The sequence below is a fragment of the Cotesia glomerata genome, linkage group LG5, assembly GCF_020080835.1.
Source record: "Cotesia glomerata isolate CgM1 linkage group LG5, MPM_Cglom_v2.3, whole genome shotgun sequence".
Taxonomy (NCBI): Eukaryota; Metazoa; Arthropoda; class Insecta; order Hymenoptera; family Braconidae; genus Cotesia; species Cotesia glomerata.
Window position 1 is genome coordinate 27,645,283 of NC_058162.1, and position 27,681 is coordinate 27,672,963.

At 29.0% G+C, this 27,681-nt stretch overlaps 3 protein-coding genes across 10 annotated transcripts; 2 read left to right on the forward strand and 1 right to left on the reverse strand.

Moving 5' to 3' along the window:
* Positions 1-107: 107 nt before the first annotated feature.
* Positions 108-27,436, reverse strand: LOC123266396 (serine-rich adhesin for platelets-like). Of its 7 annotated transcripts, none has more exons than XM_044730661.1 (17): positions 26,045-26,062; positions 24,655-24,778; positions 24,528-24,583; positions 20,494-20,574; positions 20,187-20,406; positions 17,724-17,825; positions 15,959-16,092; positions 15,010-15,100; positions 14,685-14,933; positions 14,264-14,609; positions 13,718-14,192; positions 13,512-13,621; positions 13,345-13,442; positions 12,890-13,268; positions 12,761-12,826; positions 322-2,878; positions 108-256 (listed from the first exon to the last, which is right to left on the reverse strand). In XM_044730661.1, exons 2-17 carry the CDS (start codon positions 24,655-24,657, stop codon positions 115-117), a joined length of 5,109 nt encoding a protein of 1,702 aa, XP_044586596.1. In that variant the 5' UTR covers positions 24,658-24,778; positions 26,045-26,062; the 3' UTR covers positions 108-114. The 7 variants fall into 7 exon arrangements, with proteins under 7 accessions (XP_044586596.1, XP_044586594.1, XP_044586592.1 ...); XM_044730664.1 differs by lacking the exons at positions 108-256; positions 322-2,878 and adding exons at positions 9,928-11,010; positions 11,707-11,866; positions 11,952-12,197 and having other exon boundaries at positions 12,348-12,826; positions 13,345-13,621; XM_044730663.1 differs by lacking the exons at positions 108-256; positions 322-2,878 and adding exons at positions 9,928-11,139; positions 11,707-11,866; positions 11,952-12,197 and having other exon boundaries at positions 12,348-12,826; positions 13,345-13,621.
* LOC123266397 lies at positions 4,906-6,934 on the forward strand. The gene is made up of 5 exons (XM_044730665.1): positions 4,906-5,167; positions 5,249-5,470; positions 5,554-5,730; positions 5,798-6,007; positions 6,080-6,934. Exons 1-5 carry the CDS (start codon positions 5,108-5,110, stop codon positions 6,197-6,199), a joined length of 789 nt encoding a protein of 262 aa, XP_044586600.1. The 5' UTR covers positions 4,906-5,107; the 3' UTR covers positions 6,200-6,934.
* On the forward strand, positions 6,861-9,631 carry LOC123266398 (CD63 antigen-like). 2 transcript variants are annotated; one of them, XM_044730667.1, is made up of 4 exons: positions 6,861-6,989; positions 8,737-8,925; positions 8,992-9,171; positions 9,246-9,631. In XM_044730667.1, exons 1-4 carry the CDS (start codon positions 6,930-6,932, stop codon positions 9,537-9,539), a joined length of 723 nt encoding a protein of 240 aa, XP_044586602.1. In that variant the 5' UTR covers positions 6,861-6,929; the 3' UTR covers positions 9,540-9,631. The 2 variants fall into 2 exon arrangements, with proteins under 2 accessions (XP_044586602.1, XP_044586601.1); XM_044730666.1 differs by lacking the exon at positions 6,861-6,989 and adding an exon at positions 7,915-8,207.
* Positions 27,437-27,681: the final 245 nt, after the last annotated feature.

Here is a 27,681-nt window from a genome sequence, read left to right on the forward strand (position 1 = left end):
CTTTCTGTATCTTGTTGTATTGTATATTTACACAAAAGTATAAATTATTGTAATTTATACAAAATTAAATAACTTAGAAATATTTTTGTTTTAAATAATAAAAACAATTATTTTTTATGTCGTGTGTTGTTGTTGTTGTTGTTTTTTTAACGATATCCACTCTTGAATTCTATTGTAAAGATCAACATCCGGTTTCACCATATCCATAGTGAGAGGTGAACGATTGAATGGATCCGTTTGGTCACTCAGCAGATGTCTAAAAAATAAAATTATTTTTATTTTTATTTTTATTTTTATTTAAAAAAAAAATATAATAATTACCTAGCAATTGTTTGACGGTCTACGGATATTTTTGATGATGGCAATATAACTGGATCAACCATCAGCGTTGACATAATTGGATCCAAAAATTCATCAGGCGCATCTGTAAGAATTTCTTCCTCTTGTTTCTTAATAGCAGCAGCATTAGAAACTCTAACGGCTAAATTATTCAACTCTCCGAGAATACTGATACCGCCAATCCTTACCAAAACACTTTCAGCAAGCTTGAATAGATTATCACGGTAGGATCGTCCATCTTGTGAAACTGCCAGGGTGAAATTACTGTTGCTACCGAGATTAATATATATAACACAAATGTTTAAAACTAATTTTGCTGGATTGAATTCATATTCCTTTTGGTCTTTTACTTTAAAGTTTTTTTTATTCGGGCCAACTAGTTCAAGCAGCAAGTAGTTTAACATCGATGCTATACGATCAACCATCGTCGAGTGACAAAAAATTGATTTTATTTCGGACGTTAACATTTTAAAAGTTGATATAGTTTCACGACCAAGAATATTGTCAAACCTTGCTGTCATGCCAATGTGATGCAAGTAACTTATTTTTTGATCCCGTTCGTGAGCTGGTAGCTTGTCCCATTCACCATTTTCTCGAGCTCTCAACATTTGCTTCAACTGCGCCATGTTTGATAAGGCTTCGTCCAACAAAAATACCGCGTCGTTCATTAATAAATTAATAAAACGCAAAAACAACGGTGGCTTTACGGCTTCCATATTGTCTTCAGCTTCTTTGGCAAGCCGCTTGAAATTATCACGATGTTGTTTTATTTTCCATAAATATTTCATAACAGTGTACATAGGACGACGGTAATTGAATTTTTGCTCAAATTGAACACTTTGACCGGTCATTTCAATGCTCACAAATACCTCCATAAGATTTTTTACTATCTGATTACAGTGAGGATGATTTATAAACAATTTTTCTCTGTTGAATGTTCCAAGAGTCGATAAATATGGTTGTTGCTGTCGTTGACGCTGAGAAAAACTATAATCATCATCGTCATCATAATCAATAAAAGCACTAACACCATCTTCATCGTTATGATGATGATGATGATGATGATGATCATCATCATCATCACCATCATCATCATCATCACCATTATCATTATCATCGTCATTATCATTATCATCGTCATTATTATCATTCCCATCAACCAATCTTGATTCAGAATCATCTGTATAAGACAATGGTGATGTATTGGGCAAAAGTGCTTCCAAAGTTTCAGCAAGCTGAGCACGAAGATGAGGATTAAACAATCGTTTTGGTGATTCCATCAGGACTATTATTTCTGTTAGTATTGGGTTTAAAAAATTTTCACCCTGTTCTTCAAATGTATTTGGATTAAAACGACGTAAAAAACAAATAAATCCGATAGTATTTTCTACTATAAATTCGGGTATATACTTTAGAGTTTCTGGTACAGTCTCTGGAAGTGGGAATGTCACAAGTTTTGGTTCTTGATCTAAAAAGTTTAAATTTTTTTTCATTAAATTTTTTTCATTATCATTATTATTGTTTTTTTTATTGTTAATTAAATTATCATTTAAATTGGTGGGAATGTTGATGTTGACTTGCATTAACCAAAAAGCGGTAGTTGCGTGAAACTTTGCTAGTAAATTCAATAATTCTGGAGCCAACAAACTGGCACGGTATGATAAATATTTCGTCATTTCCATTTCCATGCGCTGAGTAATTACTTGAAATACTTCCGAGTTTGAGCTTGCTTGTGCGTCATTGTAAATTCTTTGTATTCGTGCTAACTCTTGATTTGTCTTCATCAATTTATCAAGAACAACACGATAACCTAAATCTAACGCCCTGTGGGTCAAATAAAAACATTCAGTAACAAATCCAAATGTACTACTAGCTGCAATTGTATCAGATTTATCATCATCATCATCATCATCACTACTACTACTACTAGTACTATTATTATCACCATCATCATCAGCGATAGTTATTATTGTCGTAGATGGAATAAGACATGTTTCTTTGTTAATACCCACCAGATGAATACCTCTTGTCCGTCGTTCATCTTCAGTCAATGTTTCAATAGCTGCCGCACAATAAGTAGGATCTATTTTAGGAGTTTTTTTTAATGTACAAAACGGCTGACATAGTCTCAGCAAAACATTACCAAGGTTCAGCATAAAACCATCAGAAACTACCAACGGTGAGAGTCCATTTCCACCAATACTTGTTTGGGAATTATTCCAGAGTTTACCACGACTGGCATTCGCTTGCAAACATTTACCAATCCAATCAAGAGTCAAGTGTCTTACCTCTGAAGAACATTTTAACAAACAATGGATAACTTTGTACAACGACTCGCAAAGAGCGTTCATTGCTGTCCATATGTTTCCTTCAGTGGTTGTTATTGTCGGTTGGATCAATGGCTTGTCGTTGAAAAAATCAAAAGGTTCTCCAAATGTCTTTGGCAAACAGCTCAGCGATAATAAACTACCTAGTAAAGTACTTCCGTAGATTGACCCTTGTACACTTGTCGTTGATGATGATGATGATGATGATGTTGATGATGATGATGATGATGATGATATTGGAGTACAGTAGCTGATTAAAACTTTTGCCAATGGCTCAATATTTGAAAAAGTATGGATAATATTGAACCAATACTGACGATAAACTATAAGATTGCTCTTGGTTACTTCTTGGTGAATAACTTCCAAAATTGGTTTAAATGACGACATGAATATATGTTCAGCATCTTCGGGATAGTCTGTCTTTATAATGGCTGCCAATTCCTGAGTGAATTTTTCAACTTGGGTCGACTGCGAATCATCCATGAATAATCTTAAAAATTGTGAATGAACCTGAAATTAAATTAAATTAATTAAATTGGAATAATTTAATAATTGATTGAAAAAAAAAAAAAAAAAAAAAAAAAAAAAAAAAACCTCTTGATCTTGAAAAATATCTGGTTGCAATGCTGTACCAGCGGATCGAAGAGTAATTTGCTTAAGATTTTCAACAATGTCATTGTCTTTATTTCGTTGTTCAAGCCTACAATAACACTCAAAAAGATACGTTATAACTTCTGATTGGAGAAAATGAGGATCAGCTGTTGGTCCTTTTTCAGGAACTAACTTGCTAGGTATATCGAGCAATGTCAGACGCTCAAAAATACCATTCTCAATGTTATCACTGTCAATAGAGACCAATTGCTGTTTACTTCCTCGACAGGGAGTTTTAGAATTTAAAAGCAAGCCAAATACTTGTTGGATTATTTCGTCCTCTCGATCATTATTTCCATGATTTACTTTACCAGTTTCGACATTATTTTCATTTAAATAAACACTATCATCATCTTGAACACTTGTCACAGGTTGGCTAATAGCTGATGGTGGTGTTGTTGTTGTTGTTGTTGTTGTTGTTGTCATGGGGTCAATAGTTGTTGCTTGCGATAAAAATGAGGCAGCTTCGTTGGGTGTCGTAAATAAACCGACGAATGGATTTTTATTAAGATCATCACTCATTTTTATTTTTTATTTATTATTATTATTATTATTATTTTATACTCGTGTACGTGCTGGTATCGACATTCTGAAAAGATTATACAAAAAAACGTTATCAATTATTTATTTTTATCTATTAATTAGTCTATTGGTATTAAAATAATAATTGAGTAAATAAACATACCTATTTCAACATAGATATTTATTTATTTATTTTTCCTTCAAAGTAATGTTAAATTTATTATCAATGACAAATCATAATTCAACACATATTGCATGTACTATATATCCATAATATCCATATAATTTAACATGTATATAAATAATTATATATATATATGAATTTTTTGACCACGACAGTCGTTCTTCAACAGTTATTATGATTATTATTATTTATTATTTTTTTTTTTTTTTTTTTTTTTTTTAATATCAAAAGTGCCATCTGTTTTATTTTTTATCAACATACTTATTATAACACTCAATGAATTTCAAAATAGTATATTCTTTATGAACTTTCTGAACAATCATTAAATAAAAAAAATAATAAATTTATTTTCATTATTATTTATCGACTTACCTATAATAAATGTTCCTTATTAATCATTATCATTGTCTGTCTTGAAAGTAACAGTTGGAATAAATAAAAAAATGCACATAGATACACCAGTGTTACCGAATATTTATCTAAGCCACCATTTTTTTATTATATATATATAGATGTTTACATTTTTTTTTAAGGCCTCCTGTGTGTTATCATCAATTTAGCCCAACGCTACAGTTCTCGTACATATCATATTTCGGTAAAAAACCTGACAGCAGCGCCTTACTTACAAAAGGCGCGCCGAGTTCAAATATTTTATCGTAAAATATTTAATAATGAATTCTAATGGCAGAAAAACATTTATGACAATTTGTCAATAATCAGTATTATTAATTATTTAATCTCAAATATACATGTATATATATATATATATATATTTGTTTTTAATATTTTCATAATGATAAACAATGTTCAATAAATATAATAGTTTTTCTAATTGGATGAACCAGTGAAATACTTGGTGAACAGAAGTTGTTCTAAAAATATAAATTAATATAAATTCGCCATCTATACTGTGTGCTGATGTAGAAGAAGAGATACTTGTTATTACCAAAATGTATTTTCAAGTACCATTTTGTCATTTAATTGAATTTAATTATAATACAAATTAATACTAAAATAAATAACTTGATATTTATATGCTTATAAGAAATAAGTCAAGTGATTTATAAATATATATAATAATAAAATGACTGGAAGTTATTTTTGCTTACGCTATGTACTTTTGAGTTGTTTTATTTTTCTCGGGGTAAGTCTTTAAGCAATAACCATTACAACTAAATTGAAATATAATAATAATAATAATAATAACAACTTTTTTTTTATACAGATTTTAGGTTTAATAATATGTGCAATAAGCAGTCTGTTTGTTTACCAACTCCACGAGTATAATTATTTAACTTTTAACAATGATACTTTGATAATTCATTATATTAAAGGATCATCATCACCTCCAATCATACTTGTAATTACAGGATTAATAACATTTGCATTTGTAACATACTTTTGGTACATTATTGACTACAAATACAATCGGCGGCAAATAATGACGGTGAGTATATTAGAAAAAAATTTATAGATTTTTTTTTTTTTTTGATTACTATAATTATTAAAATTTTAAATTAATATTCATAGTTTTTGCTGACATTTACTTTGATATCAATAATTGAAATTTCAATTGGCATATGGGTGTTGATAATTCACGAAAAATTAGGCGCTTTACTGGTAACAAGCTTGAAAAAAACATTGTCAATACCGAAATTGAAACAACAGACATTTCTGTCATCATTAAAAGGAATAAAGAATATCAAGGTAATTGGTTTTTTTAATAATATTATTACATAAATACAATATCTAAGTATTATTATAATAATTTTAGTTAATTTGCTGTGGATACAATGAAACGTCAACACCTGAATTTGAAGAATTGACATCTTGGTTTTGTTGCAATTTCCAAAGACTCAACAGTGAATCAAAAACAGTATGCGAGGATGTTTATGGAAAAGAATGCCAACATTTAGCTATACACTCTATTCGTTCGATACTTTTACATATTTTCTTATTAACACTTTGTTCAATAATTATCGAGGTAATATTTGTAATATTTGTCATATTTGATTATTTAAATTATATATAAAATATTTATATTTTTAAATTTCAGACTCTGCTTATTGTTAGCATATTCTGTTGTATTAAAGTAATGAAGAAAAAAATACCAAGGCGAATAGAATTAGCCCTACAAAAACCATCGGCCCCGCTTAATAATTTTCGTACGAATTAATTGTTGTAGCAGTTAACAGTTTTAATTACTACCAAGAAGTGATAAAATTTTTATTATTGACATTTGAGTCATCATTTAGGTATAGGTATAATATTATCTAATTAGTGTGTGACACCATTTCTAACGATTTATAAAATTAACTTATCGAAAATTTGACAAATTACTCACGACCAAGATTATTAATATAAAACGATAGTAAGCAACAGGTATACACACATATCTATAGCTATATATTTATATATAAAAAAATTGAATTCTTGAAATTATATATACTTGGGTGGGGCATTTTGGATAATACTGTATTCATATATAGAATATCATTGATATCTTTGTAAATTTTTTTCATCGCTAAAATATGTTATATACCACAATTCATATAGTATACTATAGCATATAGATAGAAATATACTCATACAATGGTATACGTGGGTACCGAATGGTAAAAGTGGGTACAAAACTCAAGACCAGTATAGTAGAGAAGAGTGGTAAATAAAAAGTCGTTGTAATTGGAGATTGTGACGTTATTGTGCTGTGACACACCACCAGCAGTTGAATAACTCGTACACAAGATTAATTAATTTAAAACCTACATAACATATATAAATAAATTGTATTATCCAAAATAATAATAATAATAATAATTATTAATTAATTAGATTTTTAGTATAGTGGGAGTTATTGTTTGTTTTAAATAGTGAGTGAATAAAATATTCAAATATTTGTTTACACAATGAATTGCGGTGAAAATACCATCAAGTATTTACTATTTATTTTCAACTTTATCTTCACAGTACGTATATATGTATTTTTTTTTTTTTTAATAATTATCACTTTTACTAATATATTACTCTAATATTTATTTTATTTTTTTCATCAGAAGTATCAAGTTTTATTAATAAAATTTTTATTTTATATATATATACGGGGAAAATAATGATGATAATAATAATACTAATTATACTGACGCTACAAGTTATAAGTTGACAAAGAAAAAAGACCGGTCGATCAATTTTACCGTTAAAGATATATATTTACGTCATGGTTTTATACCTCTAGAAATAATAATAAAAATATTTCATAAGAAGATAAAATAAAATACACCCAGCCAAAGTTATTTCCCAAATATAATTGATAAATAAATTCTTTTTAAATAAAAAAAAAAAAAAAAATAATTTGGCAGATAAGAATAGCGTGTTAGTTTATCGTTTACTGTATAGTTATTATAATTATAAAATTGTTACTATATACGCAAGTAATGCGCAAAAGAGAAGCATATATATATAATAATAAAATAAATAATGATAAATTTTGGTATAGAGTACAATGAAAGTAAAACAAATAAGTACGTATATATATATATAACTATGAATCGTGAGCCAATACGGATTGTATGTGATGAATAATCATCCAAGGACATGCGTTCTATCTGGTGATGACGTAAGTCTTTGGTGGATTAAAAACAGCATGTTATAGTATTATGTATAGGTATATAAAAATGAGTGCAGTAAACTGATGGGGGAAATTGTTCTGGGTTCTGGTCTTCTGGTATTATATGTGAAATTGTATAGCTGTAGTAGTAATAGAACTAGTAGTAGTAGTGATGATGATAGTAATGGTGGTGGTGGTGGAACCAATGCTGATCATCGCTGAGAAGAGAGAGAAAGAGGTCTTGATGATGAAGATGTGGATGAGGATGAAACAACAGCGATGCAACCAACCTTATGTAGAATGTATAATATAGAGTCAAGTAGTATCGGCAAGCGAGTAATATAAGCACTACGAATAGCTGCTTCTCACCGATCCAATAGTTACACAGTTACAGTCTCTGTTTTAAATCTTTAAAAACATAAAACGTTATTTAATTACTATTAAAGTTTTTTTTTCCCTTTTTTTTTTTTTTTATATACTTTAAACGTTAATATATTATTAAGTTTTTTAGTTTTTAAAAATGTCGTGTGCTATAGGATGTATCAAGTGGCTACTGTTTGTCTTCAATTTTATATTTTCCGTGAGTTGTTTTTTACACTTAAAAACCGTTGGCGTCATCAGTATTATTAATTTATTTAAATCAAATTCTTTTCTTTTACACCCGTAAAAAATAATAATAATAATAATAATTATTGAATGTATATAATAAAATATTTAAAACATCAAAAAAATTGCAACACAATACTAAAAAACTACAATACATACAATAAGTGTTAAATTACATTGACCTTGGCTGATCTCTTTATCTTTATTTTTTTTTTTTTTAAAGCTCAATGACAAAATTGTTGCTACTTAATTAACATAAATAATTTATATTTTTATTGCTACTATAAAAAATTGATACATATATATTTGTAAAAAAAATATTTTCTTTTTAATAGAGTATAGAATTAATACAACGCATATTACTTCCAAGCGTATAGTTATAATATAATTATATATTTAGCTGAAACGACAAGTTGTTAGGTAGCGTCAGATCATTCAGGCTTTATTTATAATTTATTTTTTTCCTTATACTAATTAAAACAATTTATTTGTTTTTGTTATAGTTATGTGGTCTCGCGCTTATTATTCCAGCGGTAATTATCTACGTGAATATAAAAGATGTATCAACTGAAATGCAAGAAAATGTAATATTTCCTGTAATAGCTATTATTATTATTGGAAGTATTATTTTCGTAATAGCATTCTTCGGATGTTGTGGTGCTATCAGAGATAGTCACTGCATGATAGTAACTGTAAGTAAATAAATTTGATAATTATTATTTGCAATGATATTATAATTATGATGATTAAATCCACAGTTTGCGATTCTCCTACTGTCAATATTAGTCGCTCAAATAGCCATTGCAATTCTCGCTTTTATTAAATTGAAAGGATTTGACCGACAATCATTTGACCACACTTATGAAGAAATGTTCAACGATTACTGGAAGGAAGACAAAAAACAGGATCGTATATTCATTGATCTTGTTCAAACTGCCGTAAGTATAATTATAAATAATAATATTTTCAATATGTAAATTAATATTATTATTATTATTATTATTTTTATTAGTTGAGTTGCTGTGGTATTGAGGGACCAGATGATTTCTCAACCAGCAGACCTGGATTCAATGGATCTGTTCCAATGAGCTGTTGTCCAATAGATCCCAAGAACCATCAACAATTTTGCTCTCAACCTTATTCAAAAGGATGTTCCGAGAACGTCGCTGCTTTCTTCCAGCTTGCTGGTAAACTTCTTGGTGGAATTGCTTTAGGTATCGCTGGAGTTGAATTGATCGGGATTATATTCGCACTGTGCTTTGCTAATTCGATACGAAACGCCGATCGTCGAGCGTACAGAGTTTAATTTTTAATTATCACTTGTTGTAATTATACTACAGCTTGCAACAAAAAAAAAAGCTAATTATGAAATAATCAAAAACAAAAAGGAAAAAATATGAGAAAAAAAAAATTATAATTTATATACTTTTACATTTACTTGTTAGTTACGATATTTTTATTCATACCAATATCTTCAGAATCTTAGAACATTAGTTGAGAAAAACAAAAACAAAGTTTATCTGAATGTTCAATTATATATAATGAAATTAAAATTTTCTACATCATATATATATATATTTATATAAATTCAGAAAAAAAGCTTTCTGTACGTAACTTGTGTTGATATTTAATATTATTAAATGGTTTATATATTTTTGAAAATAAAAAAAGTAATAATTTAATTTCTCTTCATATATATATATTGTCATTATTTATTAAGTCTCCAGAGTTTATAATTTAACATCTATAATACATTCTATTTACAAGTTATTTGACATTTAATTATAATTAAAAAGAAATTTTATATATAATAATAATAGTACCTTTTATTCATTACACTTTTATAAATTTTATTAATATATATATATATAAGTGAAATGATTAAAACTAATATTTGAAAACTAGTTTTTATACTATAGCTTATAGATTAAGGCATGATTAGTCATTACTGAGACAAATATTTTTTTTTCTATTGCAGATCTTTGATTAAACAAAAAAAAAAAAAAAATTACATTTGTTGTAAAGATTTGACAATACTCTATCAGACTTTTTCGTGTACGATATATATAAATTATGAAATGAGTTTAAATTTGTAAGACAATTACCACAACTTGCTACTAATATTTTGAAGTGTTTAATTATAAAAGTTAAATATATTTACAAGTAATTTTGTGAGCTCAGAGTCTAAAAAATTGAAAAAGCATTATTAAAAATAAAATATTAAAATTTTAAATGTGTTTGCATATATAATAAATAAATAAATAAATAGTATCTCAAACTTATTGATTTAAATCTATTTTGTATTTTTGTTTTATTCTAAGCTCATATTTATATTTTATTATTAAGACAAAAATGACTGTGCTCGGGTTGACAATAAATAAGTTAATTTAAGATAATGTGTTTTTTAAGTAAAAAAAAAAAAAATCAAGTATATTTAGAGTAAAACAAAATAAATATGGACGTAGCTATCAGATTTGTTGTTTAAAGTGGCGAAACTTGCATGTAATTTGTGGTAGGAAGAAGATTCTCAAGTTCGCTAGATATTGTTGTTGTTGTTGTTGTTGTTGTTGTTGTCGTCGATGTCTCTGAAGATGACAAGGATGATGATGATTCATGAGGATTAATTTCATTGAGAAAGTCAAAAGATGCAACAGCTTGACGTTCCTTTTCTCCGTATCTGACAAAAAATTCTTGGCCACGTTCGATGATCGAGGGTCTTGAACAACTGTTCCAGGTAGACGATATCCTCAACACACGATCAGCTTGAGCTGCTGACGCTGAATTAAACATCACAAGCAGCGGCGGGTCAACACGTCTCGAAGATTTTTTACAACTATATTCTCCCCCCTCAAGTTCATTCTTTCTTTCGCTTTCGCTCTCGCTCTCATTCCTAAATTTCAGCAGCTCTAATGGGCACAAAGTAGTTCGGCTTAGTATTTAATTATCATCATCAATTACTATTATTATTTTCTTACACTATCATCATTTATTATACGAGATTAGAGGATTTGTTTGAGCTCTTGATCCAAAATATTTAGTATTAGAGAAATTGATCGTCACTAAGCCGAACTACATAGCTTTTCTCGTGACAATCAAAGCACACTGCGTAGGCGCTATCATCTGAACAGAAAATAAAGTAATAGCTTTGTACAAATGTCAATGATGTCAATTTAATATTTTATGTATTTTCATCTTTTTCAAATATTATTTATAATTAATGATTTATTATGATAATAAAAGATAAAAGCATTATTGAGTTAAATTATTTAGAGTTTATCAAGCAATTTTAGCAGTAAAGTTTTAATATGCAACTGTTGAAAAAAAAAAAAAACAATTCATTTTTACTTGAATAATTATAATATTTACAACTTTTATAATAACTAATGCTTTTATCAAATATAAAAGATATTAACAAGCATAACAAAGCGAAATAAAATTAGTTTAAAGGCATTATTAATAATAATTAAGCAAACCTTTTTTTTGTCGACGGTAACGATGCAGACGATGAAGATAGCGATAATCAGGAGGAGGCTCATCGCCAGAATCACTACCTGCAGCAGATCCAGCACTACTAGATGTAGCTGAAGAGCTTTCACTGCTTGCCAACATCACGTCCAAAAGATTCGCTCTAGCCTTTAATTTAAAAAAAAAAAAAAAAAAAAAAAAAATTAATAATAATAATAATAAAATAATCAAGTGACAAGAGTCTTATTTTTACCTTTGGGTCGGTAAAGTCAATGTCACGTTCAACGTGAACCCATCCAGTGGGACAGCAGCAGGCTAGATCGAGTTTTTCTAATTTAACTTTATTGGATGACGAATCTTGAGTGTTTATTTGATTGTCCTCGCCCTTTCTTATCATCCTATTTAGCTCGTTGATAACGTCTTTAGAAGTGGCACGCTCGTGGAAGCTCAAAGATCGATTTTGTCCCTCAATTAGAAGAGACGCTCTTACAGGACTCACCTGATAATAATATAATAGCAATGTTTTAACTGACGTTGATAGTAATAATAATAATGGTGGTGGTGATGGTGATGAGAAGATGTAGATGATGATAGTTATGGTGTTGATGATGGTGATGTTAAATCATTTAATTTTAACTGGACATCTTACAACTGTACTAGCTGTTGATGAAGTAACATCTTCATCCTCTTCAGGTACTGCACCTAGCACTGTTGTTGTTGTTGTTGTTGTTGTTGTTGTTGCTGATGCTGCTGCTGCTGCTGTTGCTGTTGGAATTGTTGTACAAACGGTGGTGAAAATAGTTAAATTTGAAGAATTAAATCCAGTGTCGTTGATTTCGCTACTGTCAGTATTCGAATTTTCATTTACTATTCTATCTTGTTTTAGATTTTTGACAATTTTAATTTCATCACAGGGCTCTAATAAACTACAACTATTAATACTATTACTACTACAACAACTATAATCATTGGCAAGTAATTTATCTGAAGATTCAATGCAACAGCAGTAACTTTGATTTTTTTCAAATGACTCTTGCTGTTCGTTCAACATCGTTGTTGTTGTTGTTGTTGTTGTTGTTGTTGTCGTTACAGTTGAATCATTTTTGTCATTACAATCATAGTCTAGAACTATTAAAATTAATTGTTAATTTAAAATATTATTTTTATTAAATGATTTTATGGAATAAATACCTTGAATTTGAGGTTGATCAAATTTTTTGTTATCAGAATTATTTGGCATTTCAGTGAGGTACATTTGTTGCTCTGCAATAAAAGATAAGACACTGTGTAGCGCTTGATCTCGATCTGGCAGAAAGGGTTTGCCACTTTTGGAAGACGTACTGGCAAGGCTTTTGGTACTTTCAAATTTGACTAGCCGATAAAAATCACGAGTAAAGTCTGTTCCGATAGAGGGGGAATCAGGATCATCGCTCCCACAACCAGATAACGCAGCTGACGATCTCTTACTGGAGCTTTCAGGAATACCTTCTTCGGCACTACTCCAAGATGCCCCGGGGCTAGAAGCATAAGGCCAAGGACCTGTTGCTCTTGCATCCATTAAAAGTGCAACCTATTTAATTTTACACCGTTAATAATTATTTTAATTTTTTCAACAGTAATAATTTATAATTTAATAATATAATTACCAATTCTCCACCAGTTCGGTCAGCTAAATAACTAGCTCCATTCCATAAAAATTCATTGGCGTCCTCTTCTAATTCAATCGGATTGTGTTCTTTGATAGCTGCAAGTGTTGATGATATAATAGGATTACGATTTTCTTCTTTCCAAATTAGTGATGATGATGACTCACTTGTTAAATCCTCGGTTGACAATGAAAAACTCCAATCTTCTAACTCAGCTCTGTCATACTCTAATTCAAAGAGATCACGGTTCTGTTGAGCACTTCTCGTATCATCTAACCTATTGTTTAAAGAAAAAATTTTTAATAAATTTTATACGAAAAATGATATTAACATTATTAAAAATAATAATAATAATAATAATAATAATAGTTACCTGAGCCATTGTTGGACGTAATCGGTATCCCATCCGTCTTCTTCAACAACAAACAACGAGGATGACTCAACAGGAGTTTGAATATTGCAGCAAGGTGAATTAGAAGTAGAAGAAATTGTAGAGGTCAATTTAAGATAAAGATGACTGTCGGAAAAACTTCTCATAACATGTTGATAAGGAAGTAATTGTTTAGAGGGAGGATAACTGTGTCTTTGATTTATTCCAACAGTTAGATTTAGAGGAAGAAAAATTATGTCCGGATCACCAGCAGTATCTAAAGCAACAAGCCGTACATCCGTCGATAAATCACCTTCAGTCTCGTCGGTTGCTTCTTTAAGATCTTCTAATCCTCGTGTTGGCTCTTGGCCTCGAGCTCCATCACCCTGTACGTCTGATGACATTGTCGAATATCCTTCGTCTCTGTTAACACTTTCAGGACTTGAACTACACTCTTCTTCAGATACCTGTTTTTGACCTACACAAAATTTATTATACCTATATAATAATATTATAATGTAGATAAATTTTTTAATAATAATTTTTTACCTATTGATCGATTGCGTCGATATTTACCAGCCATAACAGTTGGTATTTTAAGATTAAGTGATCTTGGTCTTGGTAAAGGAATCCAAGAAGATCCTCCACCACCACCACCACCACCACCACCACTGTCAAATCCTAGAGCAGCAACTAATCCATTAGGCCCTGCTTCGATTATACCTCTGATGAATTCAGATGATGATTTACTATTTGTTGTACTTTTTATTCCATTAGATGGAGTCGATGATTTTGTTTTCGTTGTCGTATGAGCTATTAGTCCAGAAAGCGCTCGATTTTGGGTTTCTAATTCACGTATACGTCTTTTTAATGTTCCTATTTCTTCTCTCAAACCCTGGAGTTATTTAATAATTCATTTTAATATCATTAATATCATTATAATACTAGTTAATAGATGTTTTTAAAGTACCTTTTGAGAGAGCAATGCCCGAACTACTTGATTAGCAACATCATCAAGACACCTTTCATATTGTCTTCTTTGAGCATCAGCGTCTCTAGCAAGAGCTACGTGTTCAGTCTCCAAAGTTGCCAGTCTAGCAACAACAGTAGCATGGACTTCTCCAGCACAAGCAGCTTCCAATCCCCTCAGTTGTCCTCGCATTGATTCATTTTCTAATTGAAGCTTTGATATTTGAGTTTGACATTGATGTACGCGCGTCTAAAGTTTTTTTTTTACACATATTTTATATTATTTTTATTGTTTACAATAATAATAATAATAATAATAATAATACCTCATATGAAATTGTAAGCGCTGTTTTTTCTTGTTTTAACTGTTCTATCTTTTGCTTTTGTTGTAGTAATCCTCTAGATGACTCTTCGATCCTAAAAAAAAAGTTTATTAATCTATTAATATTGCGATTAAATGTAAAATTAGGTGAGAATAAATAAAAGGAATAACTGGGGCAATTGCAAAAGACATGACCGGATTTTTATAGAAAAAAAAAAAAAAATAATAACAAAAGAGGATTTCACGAGTGTGAGGGAAAGAACGTTCAAGTGTCTGTCTTATTATCTACCGCTATACAAAAGAATGTACTTGATTCGTCGATAATACTACAGCAGTAGCAGCCTAGCAGCATCAAAAGTATCAGAATGACGCGACGTGTATGTATGAAAAGAATTATTCTCAATATACCGTGTCATTCACTTGAGTAGATTGAGTACTACTTGCTCTCATTGAGTGCTCTTGTTTTTGCTCTACCGCTTTATAAAATACCCTCTGAAGCTTTACAATAAAAACCACCACCATTTATTTATTCTATATAAATTATTATTAACATTTTTTAAGCTGAAATCCAAAATTCATATCAGATTTTTTTTTTTTTTAAATATTAATTTATATCTAGAGTGTAAATCTGATAGCATGTATGTATATATAGAGATGATCATTCATTGACAATAGAACGTGTTATTGGCCCCAAGCCAATATCGATGATTTACCGCAAGCGTCCGGTGGTTATTGCTTCCCACATTCACATACAGTAACGCGCTTGTTTCGTTATTTATATTTATGAGACCTATGAGCAAAATACTTATAAATCATTTACATGTATCCAGTGCTTTTATTTTATCAAACTGCCTATTTTTTATTTTTTTTTTCTTCAATCATTTTCGCTGTGTATCAGTGTGATATAAAATTAAATAACACACAGTGTAATAGATAATAAAAAAAAAAAATACCTTGAAAATTCGCGTTGAAGATGATGAACTTTCGCTCGAGTGCGTTCGGTTTCAGCCATAGCTTCTCGTGCCCGAGATTCGGCTTCCAATTTAAGGCGACGTTCCCGTTCCACATCTCGTTGTGTCGCCTCTCTCTAAAATAAAAATTAAATATTTATTATTACAGATCTACTGTAATATTAAATCGAGATCAAGCAACAGACGATCATCAATTCAACATAATTTTATCAATTAAAAGACCTACTACCACTATTAATATTAATATAAAAGTTAAAAGTTTGATTTTATTTTTTATTTATATTTAGTACATTACCCTAGTGAGTTTAGTAAAGTTGGCGCCCATGAGGCGATGAGTTTTTGATAGGTGCTCGGTTTGGGGGATCGCCTCGCTGCCGGGACATCCCCGATGTGATGTCGCGGAGGGTGAAACCCCTCCGCCTGGTACTCCACCCCAACCGCGCTCACGAGCGGCCACCCTGTCTGACCTTGTAGTAGCAGTAGCTTCGTAAAATTGCACTTTTCCCTTTCACCCGACCAATTATTCTTTATCCTTTTTTTTTTTTTTTTTTTTCTACTCGTTATTTCAATCTGAATTGTCGAAAATTTGATATTTTTTTTTTTTTTTTTTTCAGTAAAATTTTGATATTTTTTTAATAAATGTACTGAGTACACTGAGTAAGATTAAAAAATTTATATTAAAAATAATATACGAATTAATAAGTAATCTGGTCTTTAACTGAGCAAGATTTAATGATAAGAGGGTAAACTTACATATCAGTATAATAAAACTTTGGTAATATCTCTTAAAAGTTATGATATAAAAATATTATTTATTATAAAAATAGTAAATATGTTAAAAGTAAAAAAAAAAAAGATTATTTTTTTTTAAGCACATAAAAATGCTTTTATTTTATTACTAGTTCATTGTTTAATGTGTTTAAATTGTTTGTAAAAATTCGCGATTAACAAAAAGTGCGTCACGCGTCATGGACGCCGGCGTACTGATTGCAAGCTAGAAGTAACAGTCAGGCTCCCTCGAAAATTCACTATCACCCTAAGTTAGCTACCCCTTGCGTACAACTGCGCTTGCGTACTTTTCATTTGTTTGTATGTTAATGTTAATGTACAATAATATATATATATATATAGAATTACACACATGTCCGAGAGTTTACACTATTGTTTTACTATAACTATTAAATATTAATTTAAAATACCTCAATTATTAATTCATTTTTTAAGTAATAAAACAGTGATTATTAGTCCCATATAAAAATTTATATTTTAGAATCATAATCGAGAAGAAAAAAAACAAAAGTTTATTAAGCGAAAGAAAAAATGAAGATGGTTAAAATTACGAAGAAATAATCTACTATTGCGATGATTCTTTTTTTATTTTTCTTATCTCTTGTTTCAGTCTCTAAAAATATCTTCCTGGACTGTCGTGCCATTCAATTAACTTTATCTTGGAAACATTTTAGGGTGATATATACAAAGTCCAAAAGTAGCAAAAGTATAGCAAGGGTGTCTTGCGCACTGAAAATATAAATTGTTATACCATCAGCTATCTAGAACAAATATCTGGAAACGTTACATGATAACATCACACATCACTAAATTACTATTAAAAATTTCAAATTATTATAAATATAATATCAATATCAATACAAATTCTTATAAAATCGTTGAATTGGTGTTAATCGTCTGTCATCGATCATCAACAATCTTTTATATTAAATATCAAGTATCAATAAAAATTAACAACCTTCAATTGTAGTTTAGTAATAGTTGCACGATCACGCTGGGCTGCTGCTCGCTCATTTTCTAAAATTTTTTCCAATTCTTTTACTCTTTCCTCTAGACTCTCCTAAAAAACAAAACAAAACAAAAAAAAAAAAAAATAAACATAAAAAATTTTAAATCGTTTATTCTGCATCTTTAAAACTTATTTTTTTCTTTTTTTATCTGCGATATAAAACGATTGTTTATATAATAAGAATCAAAATTATACTCTGAAAGTTATCATTAGTAATAGTAGTTTTTTATTATATGATGACAAGCACTTTGATATAAACGTATTTATTTTCTCACCTTTTGCTATAAAAGTAATTTGTATATAAATTGCCGTTTATTGATCAATTTATCTAACATTTATGTGTTCTTTAACATTATATTTATACATTTTTTAAGTAAGTTTATGGAAAAAAGTTTAATGCGTCACGCATCATTGAGGCGTCATTATATATAAAATTACTTTTATAAATAAAAAATTTATGGCAAAGAAAATGCAATAACGAGGGTGAGTTTTCCCGTAATAAATAACTCAACAACAATGTAAGATGAGTATGATGTTGTACACACTAAGTATAAGAACATTAATTTAAAGAATATCATCATCTTAAATTAAATAAAAAAATTTTTCCATTTGGTTAATTTTTTTTATTAGTTTAAAAGTATAATTTATTCGCGTGCTGTATAAACCGATAGTTTTAAATTTTTTATAAATACACTTTATTTTAAAATAAATATGTGGAAAAACTCAAGTTTAATCCTCTACAACTTAAACGTTCCGGCATTCTTACACGCAAACAAGCATTTTATATAATTATATGTATTATATCTCGGAAAAATCAGAGACGATAAACAAAGAATCATTCTTTAAAGAAAATATAAAATAGGTATTTTGAAAAAATTTTTTTAATTATATACATAAATATATAAACTGTGGAGACAAACTTGATATAAATGTTATATATTTATCTATTAACAGTGATGAGTTATAAAATGATAGAGAATAATTTGTTGTAGGGTGAAGTTGGAATATTGGTTGGAACCGGCGCCGACTTTTGTCACTATTGAACACATCGTGGATCCAACAATCCGATACATAATAATTTAATGAAAATACTCTCCCCCTTATTATACGCCCTTAGAAATAAACTACGTACATATCTATATAACGACGGCAGTCTGACAAAAGATAAAAACCAGCATTATTATATTATTTATATGTAAACTCACCTGATAGCCTACATGTGCTAATATAATACGGAGTATACAGTGTACCTATATATTGCAAGGTGGAAAAGAGTTAAGTTTATTGAACCAGCCGGCTGTATTTTTTTTTGTTAATTGTATTTGCGCCTTCTCACAAGGTTAAATTTTACCGTCAGCATATCACGGTCTCCAGTAATTTTTTAATTTTTTTTTTAACATTTATTTTGTTCGGTCTCGTGTTACTGTCATTGAGGCAGGTGCAATTTTTGCTGTTCTTTGTTATTCACCAGGTGTTTATTAAAATTTAAATTCTCAATAAGACTTTTTTTTTCTCCTTTAAATTTAAATTAATTATTATTTTTCAGTATTGATGTATTGTAATAGTTGAGATAGTTTTAATTGACCCTCGTCATTTTATTATTGACAGGCAGTCGATGCCGATATTGCCGATTATTTGTGGTTGTTGGCTGTCAACCTGCTACTGACATATACTGACAGACCTCAATGAGCACGGTCTCAAGAAAGGATATTAAAGTTAGCTTTTGCTTTGCTTCTATTATCAAATTCCCATTTCACAAAAACTACCTTTTGTTTATTATTATTATTATTATTATTATTATTATAATATAACGTTAAAAGACAGTTTACCTTTTTATAAATTTTTGGTATATTTATATGTTAATTGTTTTATAAATAAATTTAACAGTAATATATTAAAATTACTAATACAATTTGTTTTATAAAATAAACATTATTATCGATTTCGACACTCTCAATAATCGAGACATTGATCAACACTAATACATACACTAAACGCCTACAAAGACTACAAAGTTTACGTAGGCGCTTTATTCCGCCTTCTTATAACTCGTAACTTTCTATCAAATTTCAAAATTTGTTTTTTACTTTTTTTAACCAGAGATTTACAAAAATGGACAGACTAAAATATTTATTATATTAAATTTAAATTATCTACTGATAAATTAATTTAATATATTTTTTATTATCTATTATAAAATTATAAAATATTTAAACAGCTACATTTTAATAATTATATTTACCAGGGTTAAATATTTCTCGGTATCCGTAATTAAATTAACCAATATCTTTATTAAAATTAATTAACTTATGTTGTTGGGTGATGGTTATTCTTTCTCAATTAATTATAAATAATTTCATGTTATTAATTTAATTAATAAACGGTAGTTTTAATTATATTAAATAAAATTACCTTAGCAGGATCAGATTTTTCTGGTTGCTCAATACAGGTTTGTGAACCCCGAGATACAGCATTTTTTCTGTTGGTAGTGCCCTCCTGTGAAGGCCGTACAAACTCGATTCTACCACCCTCAACAACGATATTAGGGGCTGGTGGAAAATTTTCTGTATTACCAACGGTATCATAATATCCTAAAAGACCTGCCTTTTCACCGTACAGGGGATGAATTTGTCTACAACAGTCAATTTAATAATAGTCAGTAACAATAACCCTAATTATTAAATAATAATAATAATAATAATAAAATAAAGTTACTTACCTCGGTGAAGGAACAGACCGAGGTTTATCCAAAACAAAATCTGAGCTAATCGATGACTCAGTTCCCCGTCCATTGGATGACCTGAAACAATAAAAATTCATTCGGTTATTACAATATTGATTTTTTTTTTTTTTTTTTTTTTTTTTAAATCTATTAAATTAAATGATATACATCGATAATATTGCAGTTGAAATAAATAAAACAAAATATAAGTGAAAAGGATAATAGTTTCCGGCGGATATGCCATACACTCTAATTTAAAAAACGCAAGACATAGTCTTCAAGTTATTGCTGCTTACTGCATTTAAAATCTTTAATTAATCATCCATTTAAGCAGTGAATATCAAAAAGTATTGAGATTCTTTGAGCGTTAATATAAAGGAAGTAACAGTCCCGGTCGATAAAATAAATAAAATTGGCCTTATTGCCATTCGACCGTTCGACAATATTTATATATTATACGCACGTATGTACATACGTCAAACACGATATTAATAATAATAATAATTATTATTAGATACTTAACATTGATTTATGGGCACTTTAATTGGTTGTTAGTTTGTACAATGAAAAGTAAATTGAATTTGTGTGATATAATTGGTGATATAATAAGAATAACAAAAAATAAAATAATAATTATAAATCTGGATAAACAACTGAAGAGGATCAGATATCAGGAATTGCATATAAGAAGATCTTCTTATCCTTGTATATGTATAATATATAATCTACAGTTAGCATCCTATGTGTTGTAAGTCTTTGCAAGTCGTCAACTAACGAGCGTATCCGCGGCTGACGGTTCTGCGAGTTACTAATTTATCCAAATGCCTCTCGTACTCTCTTGTATAAGACTACCAACACTGTTTTATATACATTATTAAACCATCAGTATACATATATATATATGAAAATGTGCATCGTATACGTACGACTGTAATCGCATTCCAAGTCGCATTTCACATCTCTTAGACTTTTAGGCTTAATATTATTATTAATATTATATATGCAATACACATACATCTCCATTCTAATTTTAGATCTTGTACATTGCATTACAACTAATAATACTGATTACTTGACATTAATTAATGAAAATTGTTGTGTATATTCTTCTCTATATCTCTCATATGTAAAATTCATCGGAGCAGAGTAATAAGTATTTCTTGGAGCAAAAACAACAAGCCCCTGAAGGTTAAATCTATATAAAAATAATGTGAATAAGGATGCTTGCCGACGATGGTTGTTGGTTGTATTATATTCTTGCTCGTGCATTAGATGCACGCACGCGCTCTCATAGTCGAGTCATTACGTCATTACAGAGTTACACGGTTGAATAGCCGACCTGTATACTGTATACTGTATACTGTATAAAAATTACAGAGATGTATGTTTTATATTCTTCAAGAAAAACCTGTCTGTTTGATGCCTGATAAGTTACTTTTAACTCAAATGATTGGTCTTTGCTTCTATGTGTTAACCATTGATAATCGCTGATTAGACTGCTACACGGTACTCGAAAAAATCCCTACAATAAATTCAAGTGATTTTTATTTTATTTTTAAATATTATATGTAGAATTTTCAAGATAATCTGCGGGTTATTGCGTCACTGGTGATTCATACCATGCGGGATCAGACACAAACAAAAAGTCGGCAGGTGAAAGGTGCGAAAACTCTTTTTCAGCTGGATATACTGTAGTACATCTAATACTATATTTATTATTATTAGTACTATTATTACATTATTTAAATATAATTAATAATAAAATTTTAAATTATATTTTAACTGATGATAATAATAACTACTTGACTCATATACGGAGGATTAAATTTTTTGCTTTTGTCTTCAGTAAGCGGCTTTTATACTAAATGTTGAATTATTTCATTCAACATGAAAAGTTGGTAAAGTATTTTTTTATGTACGAAAATCTATCGAGTATTAAAATTTTTTTTAAGTAAATTTGGAATTAATTTAAAATTAAATATAATTTTATTATTTTGTTAAAGTATAATTGTTTGAAAAGACAAAAAGCGTAAACACGGGATTATTCCCGTTATGATGGCAACCATACCAACAGCAACAACAACTTATTACCAGGTAAATAATCGTGTGGTGTGTTTTTAAGTACTGAAGCAGCAAGTTTACTAGGTTCAAAACCCGCAATCCGCAATCCACATAATAACAATAATAACACACATATGACATGCGGAGTATCGAGACAACCAGTCTGATGAGCCAGAGTACATAATAACGCAAAGGTGTACAAGCTCTACTCGGTGAAAGTTACTTTTAACAAAGGGTACATGCTACATATATCACCATTGTTACATATATCTATGTATACACAAGAATTAAATGGGACTGGCTCCAATAGTATAGTATAGAGTAGTATCACTCATACGTTTTTTGATACAAGTGTATGTGATGTATGTAATGCTCTTGCTGGCGACGACAAAACCAGACATTGCGGCTGCTGCTGCTGCTGTTACTACTACAAGTAGAATATGAGGGACCACCCTGCAGAGGTCGAAGAATCGAAGAATGCGATAGTTACAACGCACGCTGGTATATAACTATAAATGTAACTTTATAGATATAAAACTGGTACTGGTACTTGGTATAGTGTCATCTAGCATCGAGCTACATATCATATCTTGATATATAAAATAAAATTTTCATGATTAGATAATCTGTCAAAATTTATTCTTTGATATTCAGCATCATCAGGTAACCAATCTGCCTGCGACAAACACTAATAGTATTCTTTTTACACTGGGTGTGGTTCTTGTTAATATTGATGGTTACATATCAACTTCTTCCAGTTTAATTATACATATAGAATTGACTGTTATAAAATAAACAATCATGGATTAAAATATATTTTTTTGGTTTCTGTAAATTGTTTCCCAGGGTAATTTTTTTATATTTATTATTATAGTAATAAAAACTATAATGATGATTTGATTTGATGATAATTGCGATAAAATAATATTAGAGGTTGTTACACTCTAAAATTAGGTGTACCGACATACCGATGCAGTTGAGGGCAACGATCACGTGACGATAACACAAACATAAATATAGTTTATGCTCAGTTGAATAACACTTAGTATTATTATTATTATTATTATTATTCTGGTGGTTTTAATCATGTTGTATTAAATCTAACGATAATCGTTCTAAATTGTTTTATAGTACTTTTTTTTTAACCATAAAACTAATTATTAATTGTTTATTTATTTTAAGTGTAAAAAGTTTTGCAATTTTTAATTTGTAATGTACAATTGTTCTTTTCAGGAACATATATTCTTTATCGTATCATTATTATTACTGTCAAAAGCTCTGTGTTATTTTTTTTTAATTGTATATTATACAATAAAAATGCATCAACTTTCAATAACCGGAAGCATAAGGTGTATGATGTTTGTCTCACCGCATATCCGGGATTTTTTTTGTCTACACCTGCGCATCAAAAACAGGAATGATTTACATCTTCTAGTCTGACAGTTGTTTACTCAAACAGAATTATTAAAAAAAAACAATTTACAAGGATGAAAAGCTCTCTCTACAGAACAGTAGATATCAACGAAACATGGTCAAAGAGAAGAGAATGGATGTATACATCAAGAGAATGAGAAAATAAAGGGAAAACCCATTACATCAGTATGTATAACACGCATGATATATGTTTAGATGTATGTAGTTTAGGGGTTGTTGAGCCTTGAATGGACCAAAAGGGTTTGTTGAAACAGTTTACTATTAACTACTCCAACAACTAAAAAAAACTTTTGCACCGAGACAGAGCACCCGCATAGAAAAAAAAACACTAGAAAAAAAAAAAAAAAAAAGTTAACTTGATTGAAAAAAAAAATTCTTTAACTAAGAAAGTTTTCTTGATTTTATTAGATTAAAGAATTGTTCTTTTAAATCAAATTTAATGATTTTTTTTTTTGTTCAAAATATATATATATATATTCTAATATCTATGTCCCTTTATTTATTATATATATATTTATTTGCGGACAGACAACCACATTTTGTTTGTTTTCTTTGGTTTTGTCATCCATTCCACTGGTCTTGATTTATTAATCTAAAAATTTAGAAGGAAAAATAAATAATTCGTCTTTGTCTTTGTTGATGGACATGCATCAGTGAACCAACCATCTCAAGCCAACCACAAAAAATAGTTAGCCAGCCAAGAGAATCAGAATCGGCTTATTCTATCCGGTCTCAGGTCTCACAGTGCTTGTCACCGTCATGGTCACTGCGTACACTTGTTTTGGATCTGATGATAAATTAAATAGAAAGAAATAAAGAAAGCGGAAACGAGAAAAAGATATAATAATAATAATAATTAAAAAAAGAAAAAAAAAATATTTATATATACCGCTTTTTATGGCTAAATTGGATATATTCATACTGTTACTTCCACTATTACAGATCACAAAAAAAAGGATTCGGTTCGATGATGAAATTATAGATATAAATTTACACGCCTTTCATTATTAATGAATATTATACGACAAAATTATAAATGTATCCTTTTAAAAATCCAGTTATGGAGATATATAAGGAAAAAAAATATGCTGATTTTTTGATTTCGTAAGAGTTAATAATTACTTTATGCCAAAATTAATATTTTTAAATATTTATATAATAAAAATTGACCAATGAAAACTTTTTAGAAATTAAATTTCAGATTATTTTATATTGTACTTAATTAATAAAAATATATGCTACTATACTCTCAACTTGAAATAATAGCAGTAGAAATTAACATCAATTAATTAATTTTAGGCTCATTAAAAAAATTTATTCTCACCAGTTTCTGTCATCGATTTCTATTTTTCAGTGTATATTATTTAAATGAATAAATTATCGCTCTATAAATATAAAGTAATAATTAGCGATTGTTGACAGTTAATAATTATATCGCTAATCTATTGAATATTTAAATGTCGATACAGAAAAGAAAATCAATTGTGAAATATTTTCGTGCATCATAACAATGAGTGACGATTATAAGCTTAAGTTACGATAAAAATAATCATATGATTTTAATATTTTTTGTTAAATAATGCCTAAAAGTCACTATAAATTAATTGTTGAAAAATAAAAATATTTAATTAAGAAATTACACTTTGAGAAATATGTTGATTGCACCATTGACAGTCTTATAAATTATTATTATAAAGGTCAATCTATTACAAGAGACAATCACAACTTTTATTTTATAGCGGAGGTCATACAAATATGTTCAATAATAAGTATTATAACTAACTTTTTCTTTTGATTTAATTTATATTTAAATGGCCGAAATATCAATATAGGTATGCAATACATCACCTATGTATATTTATATTATAAAACCTGAATGAATGAATGAATGAATGAATGAATGAATTGCAGGATATTTAAGTATATACTTAGACTTATTATATCAACAGAACTCTTCCTTTTACTTTTTACCTTTAGAAATCATTAAATTGATCCATATGTTGAGTTATAATAATATAACAATAAATAAATAATTAATAATGCTGAATGTTACCTTTTAGAAGGCTTCCAACGCCGTTTGAGTACTCCTAACATTACAATAATAAAATAAACTGCAATGAGGATACACCACCACCACCACCACCACCACCACCACCACTTGGAAACAGTCTCCGCAAAATGACAATAAATTGACTCACTGTAAAACCACAAAATTAAGCATGTACTATCACTGGCCAGTTCACCAGGTCCACCTGGACCTCTACACGTGATTTTTTTTAACAAATCAATTTTTTATATTACAACAATAATTAATTACCTATAATTAATTTAACGTCTTATTAATTTGGTCTTTTGCCATTGTTCATAAATGTAATATTATTCTAAGCTTACCATTTAAAAGCGCTAATCACAGTTAACTTGTTTTTCTATTGATTATTATTAATTATTTATTTAAATATTGATTATTATTTATAAATTAAACTGGTTTGAATAACTAATTAAAAGGCAAAGTTGACACAAGTCTCGGCATTTAAACTATCATCATCATCGTCGTCGTCAACCGATGAGTACAGTAATAACATTGCGGAATTAAAATATTAATAGTATAAATAATAATAACAATAATAATTATATACACTGAGAACAAGTAAATATATGTAAGTTCGTTCTGAGGTACTACCAGCTGAAACTAAATCGAACAACTAACAACAGTATACTCTGTACTAATACTGTATACTGTATACTGTAACAGTAAGCAGAAGACAGAGAAGGTAGACACACGAGGTTCTTCCCCGTTCCGGCTGCTAGCTGCTCGACCAGGCACAACCCGAGCTACCCCTTCCACTTAAACACAGTGCTGTATCAATCAAACTTATAACCCTAGAATAAAAAAAGGAGAAAAGTAATTGTTTTTCTATGTCATTTATATTATTATTAAATATATTAAAAACAAATTAAATTTCAAACTATTATTGATATTATAGATCTTATTATCGCCGATAATATATTTTAATGATAATTAAGCGAGGTTAAAAACTACGTACCTGATGATATGAAGACATAGAAAAAAAAAAAAAAAAAAAAAAAAAAAAAAAATTCAACATATAATTTTCTGATTTTTTTTTTTGAGTTTTCGGCTAAATGTATATCACCGTTGAGATATCAATATTTAGATTATAAACATTAATTAAGATTTAATATTATTCATAGTGGAAATAATCAAGTAGTGATGATGATGCTATTTTTCTATCAATATTGAATAATAAACTTGAGAGATCTCATTAAATTTCAGGATTTAAAGTGTAATTTTCTGGTCATTAATTTTAAATGCTCCTTTTTACCTGCATAATAGTAAGGCTGCAAAGCATTAATTTATGGCTCAATTATCAGTAGTATTTGGCACAACTCTTATATGTATTATGTCTCCACGCAATGGTATACACTTGTTTCCAACTATGAAATGTATACAAATATAAATTTTTTAGTTTTTAATCGTATTATAGATATACGTACTTCGGCTACATTCGGTTGCAATCGCAGGGGATGCAAAATTGATTTTTTTCATCCCTTAATATAGAACGATAGACTAGAGAACGCCATAGCTTAAAAATATAATCACTAATAAATATATTTTTCTCTATCCGCATCATCTGATGATGCAAAGAAAACATTTTATTAATATTTGTTGTA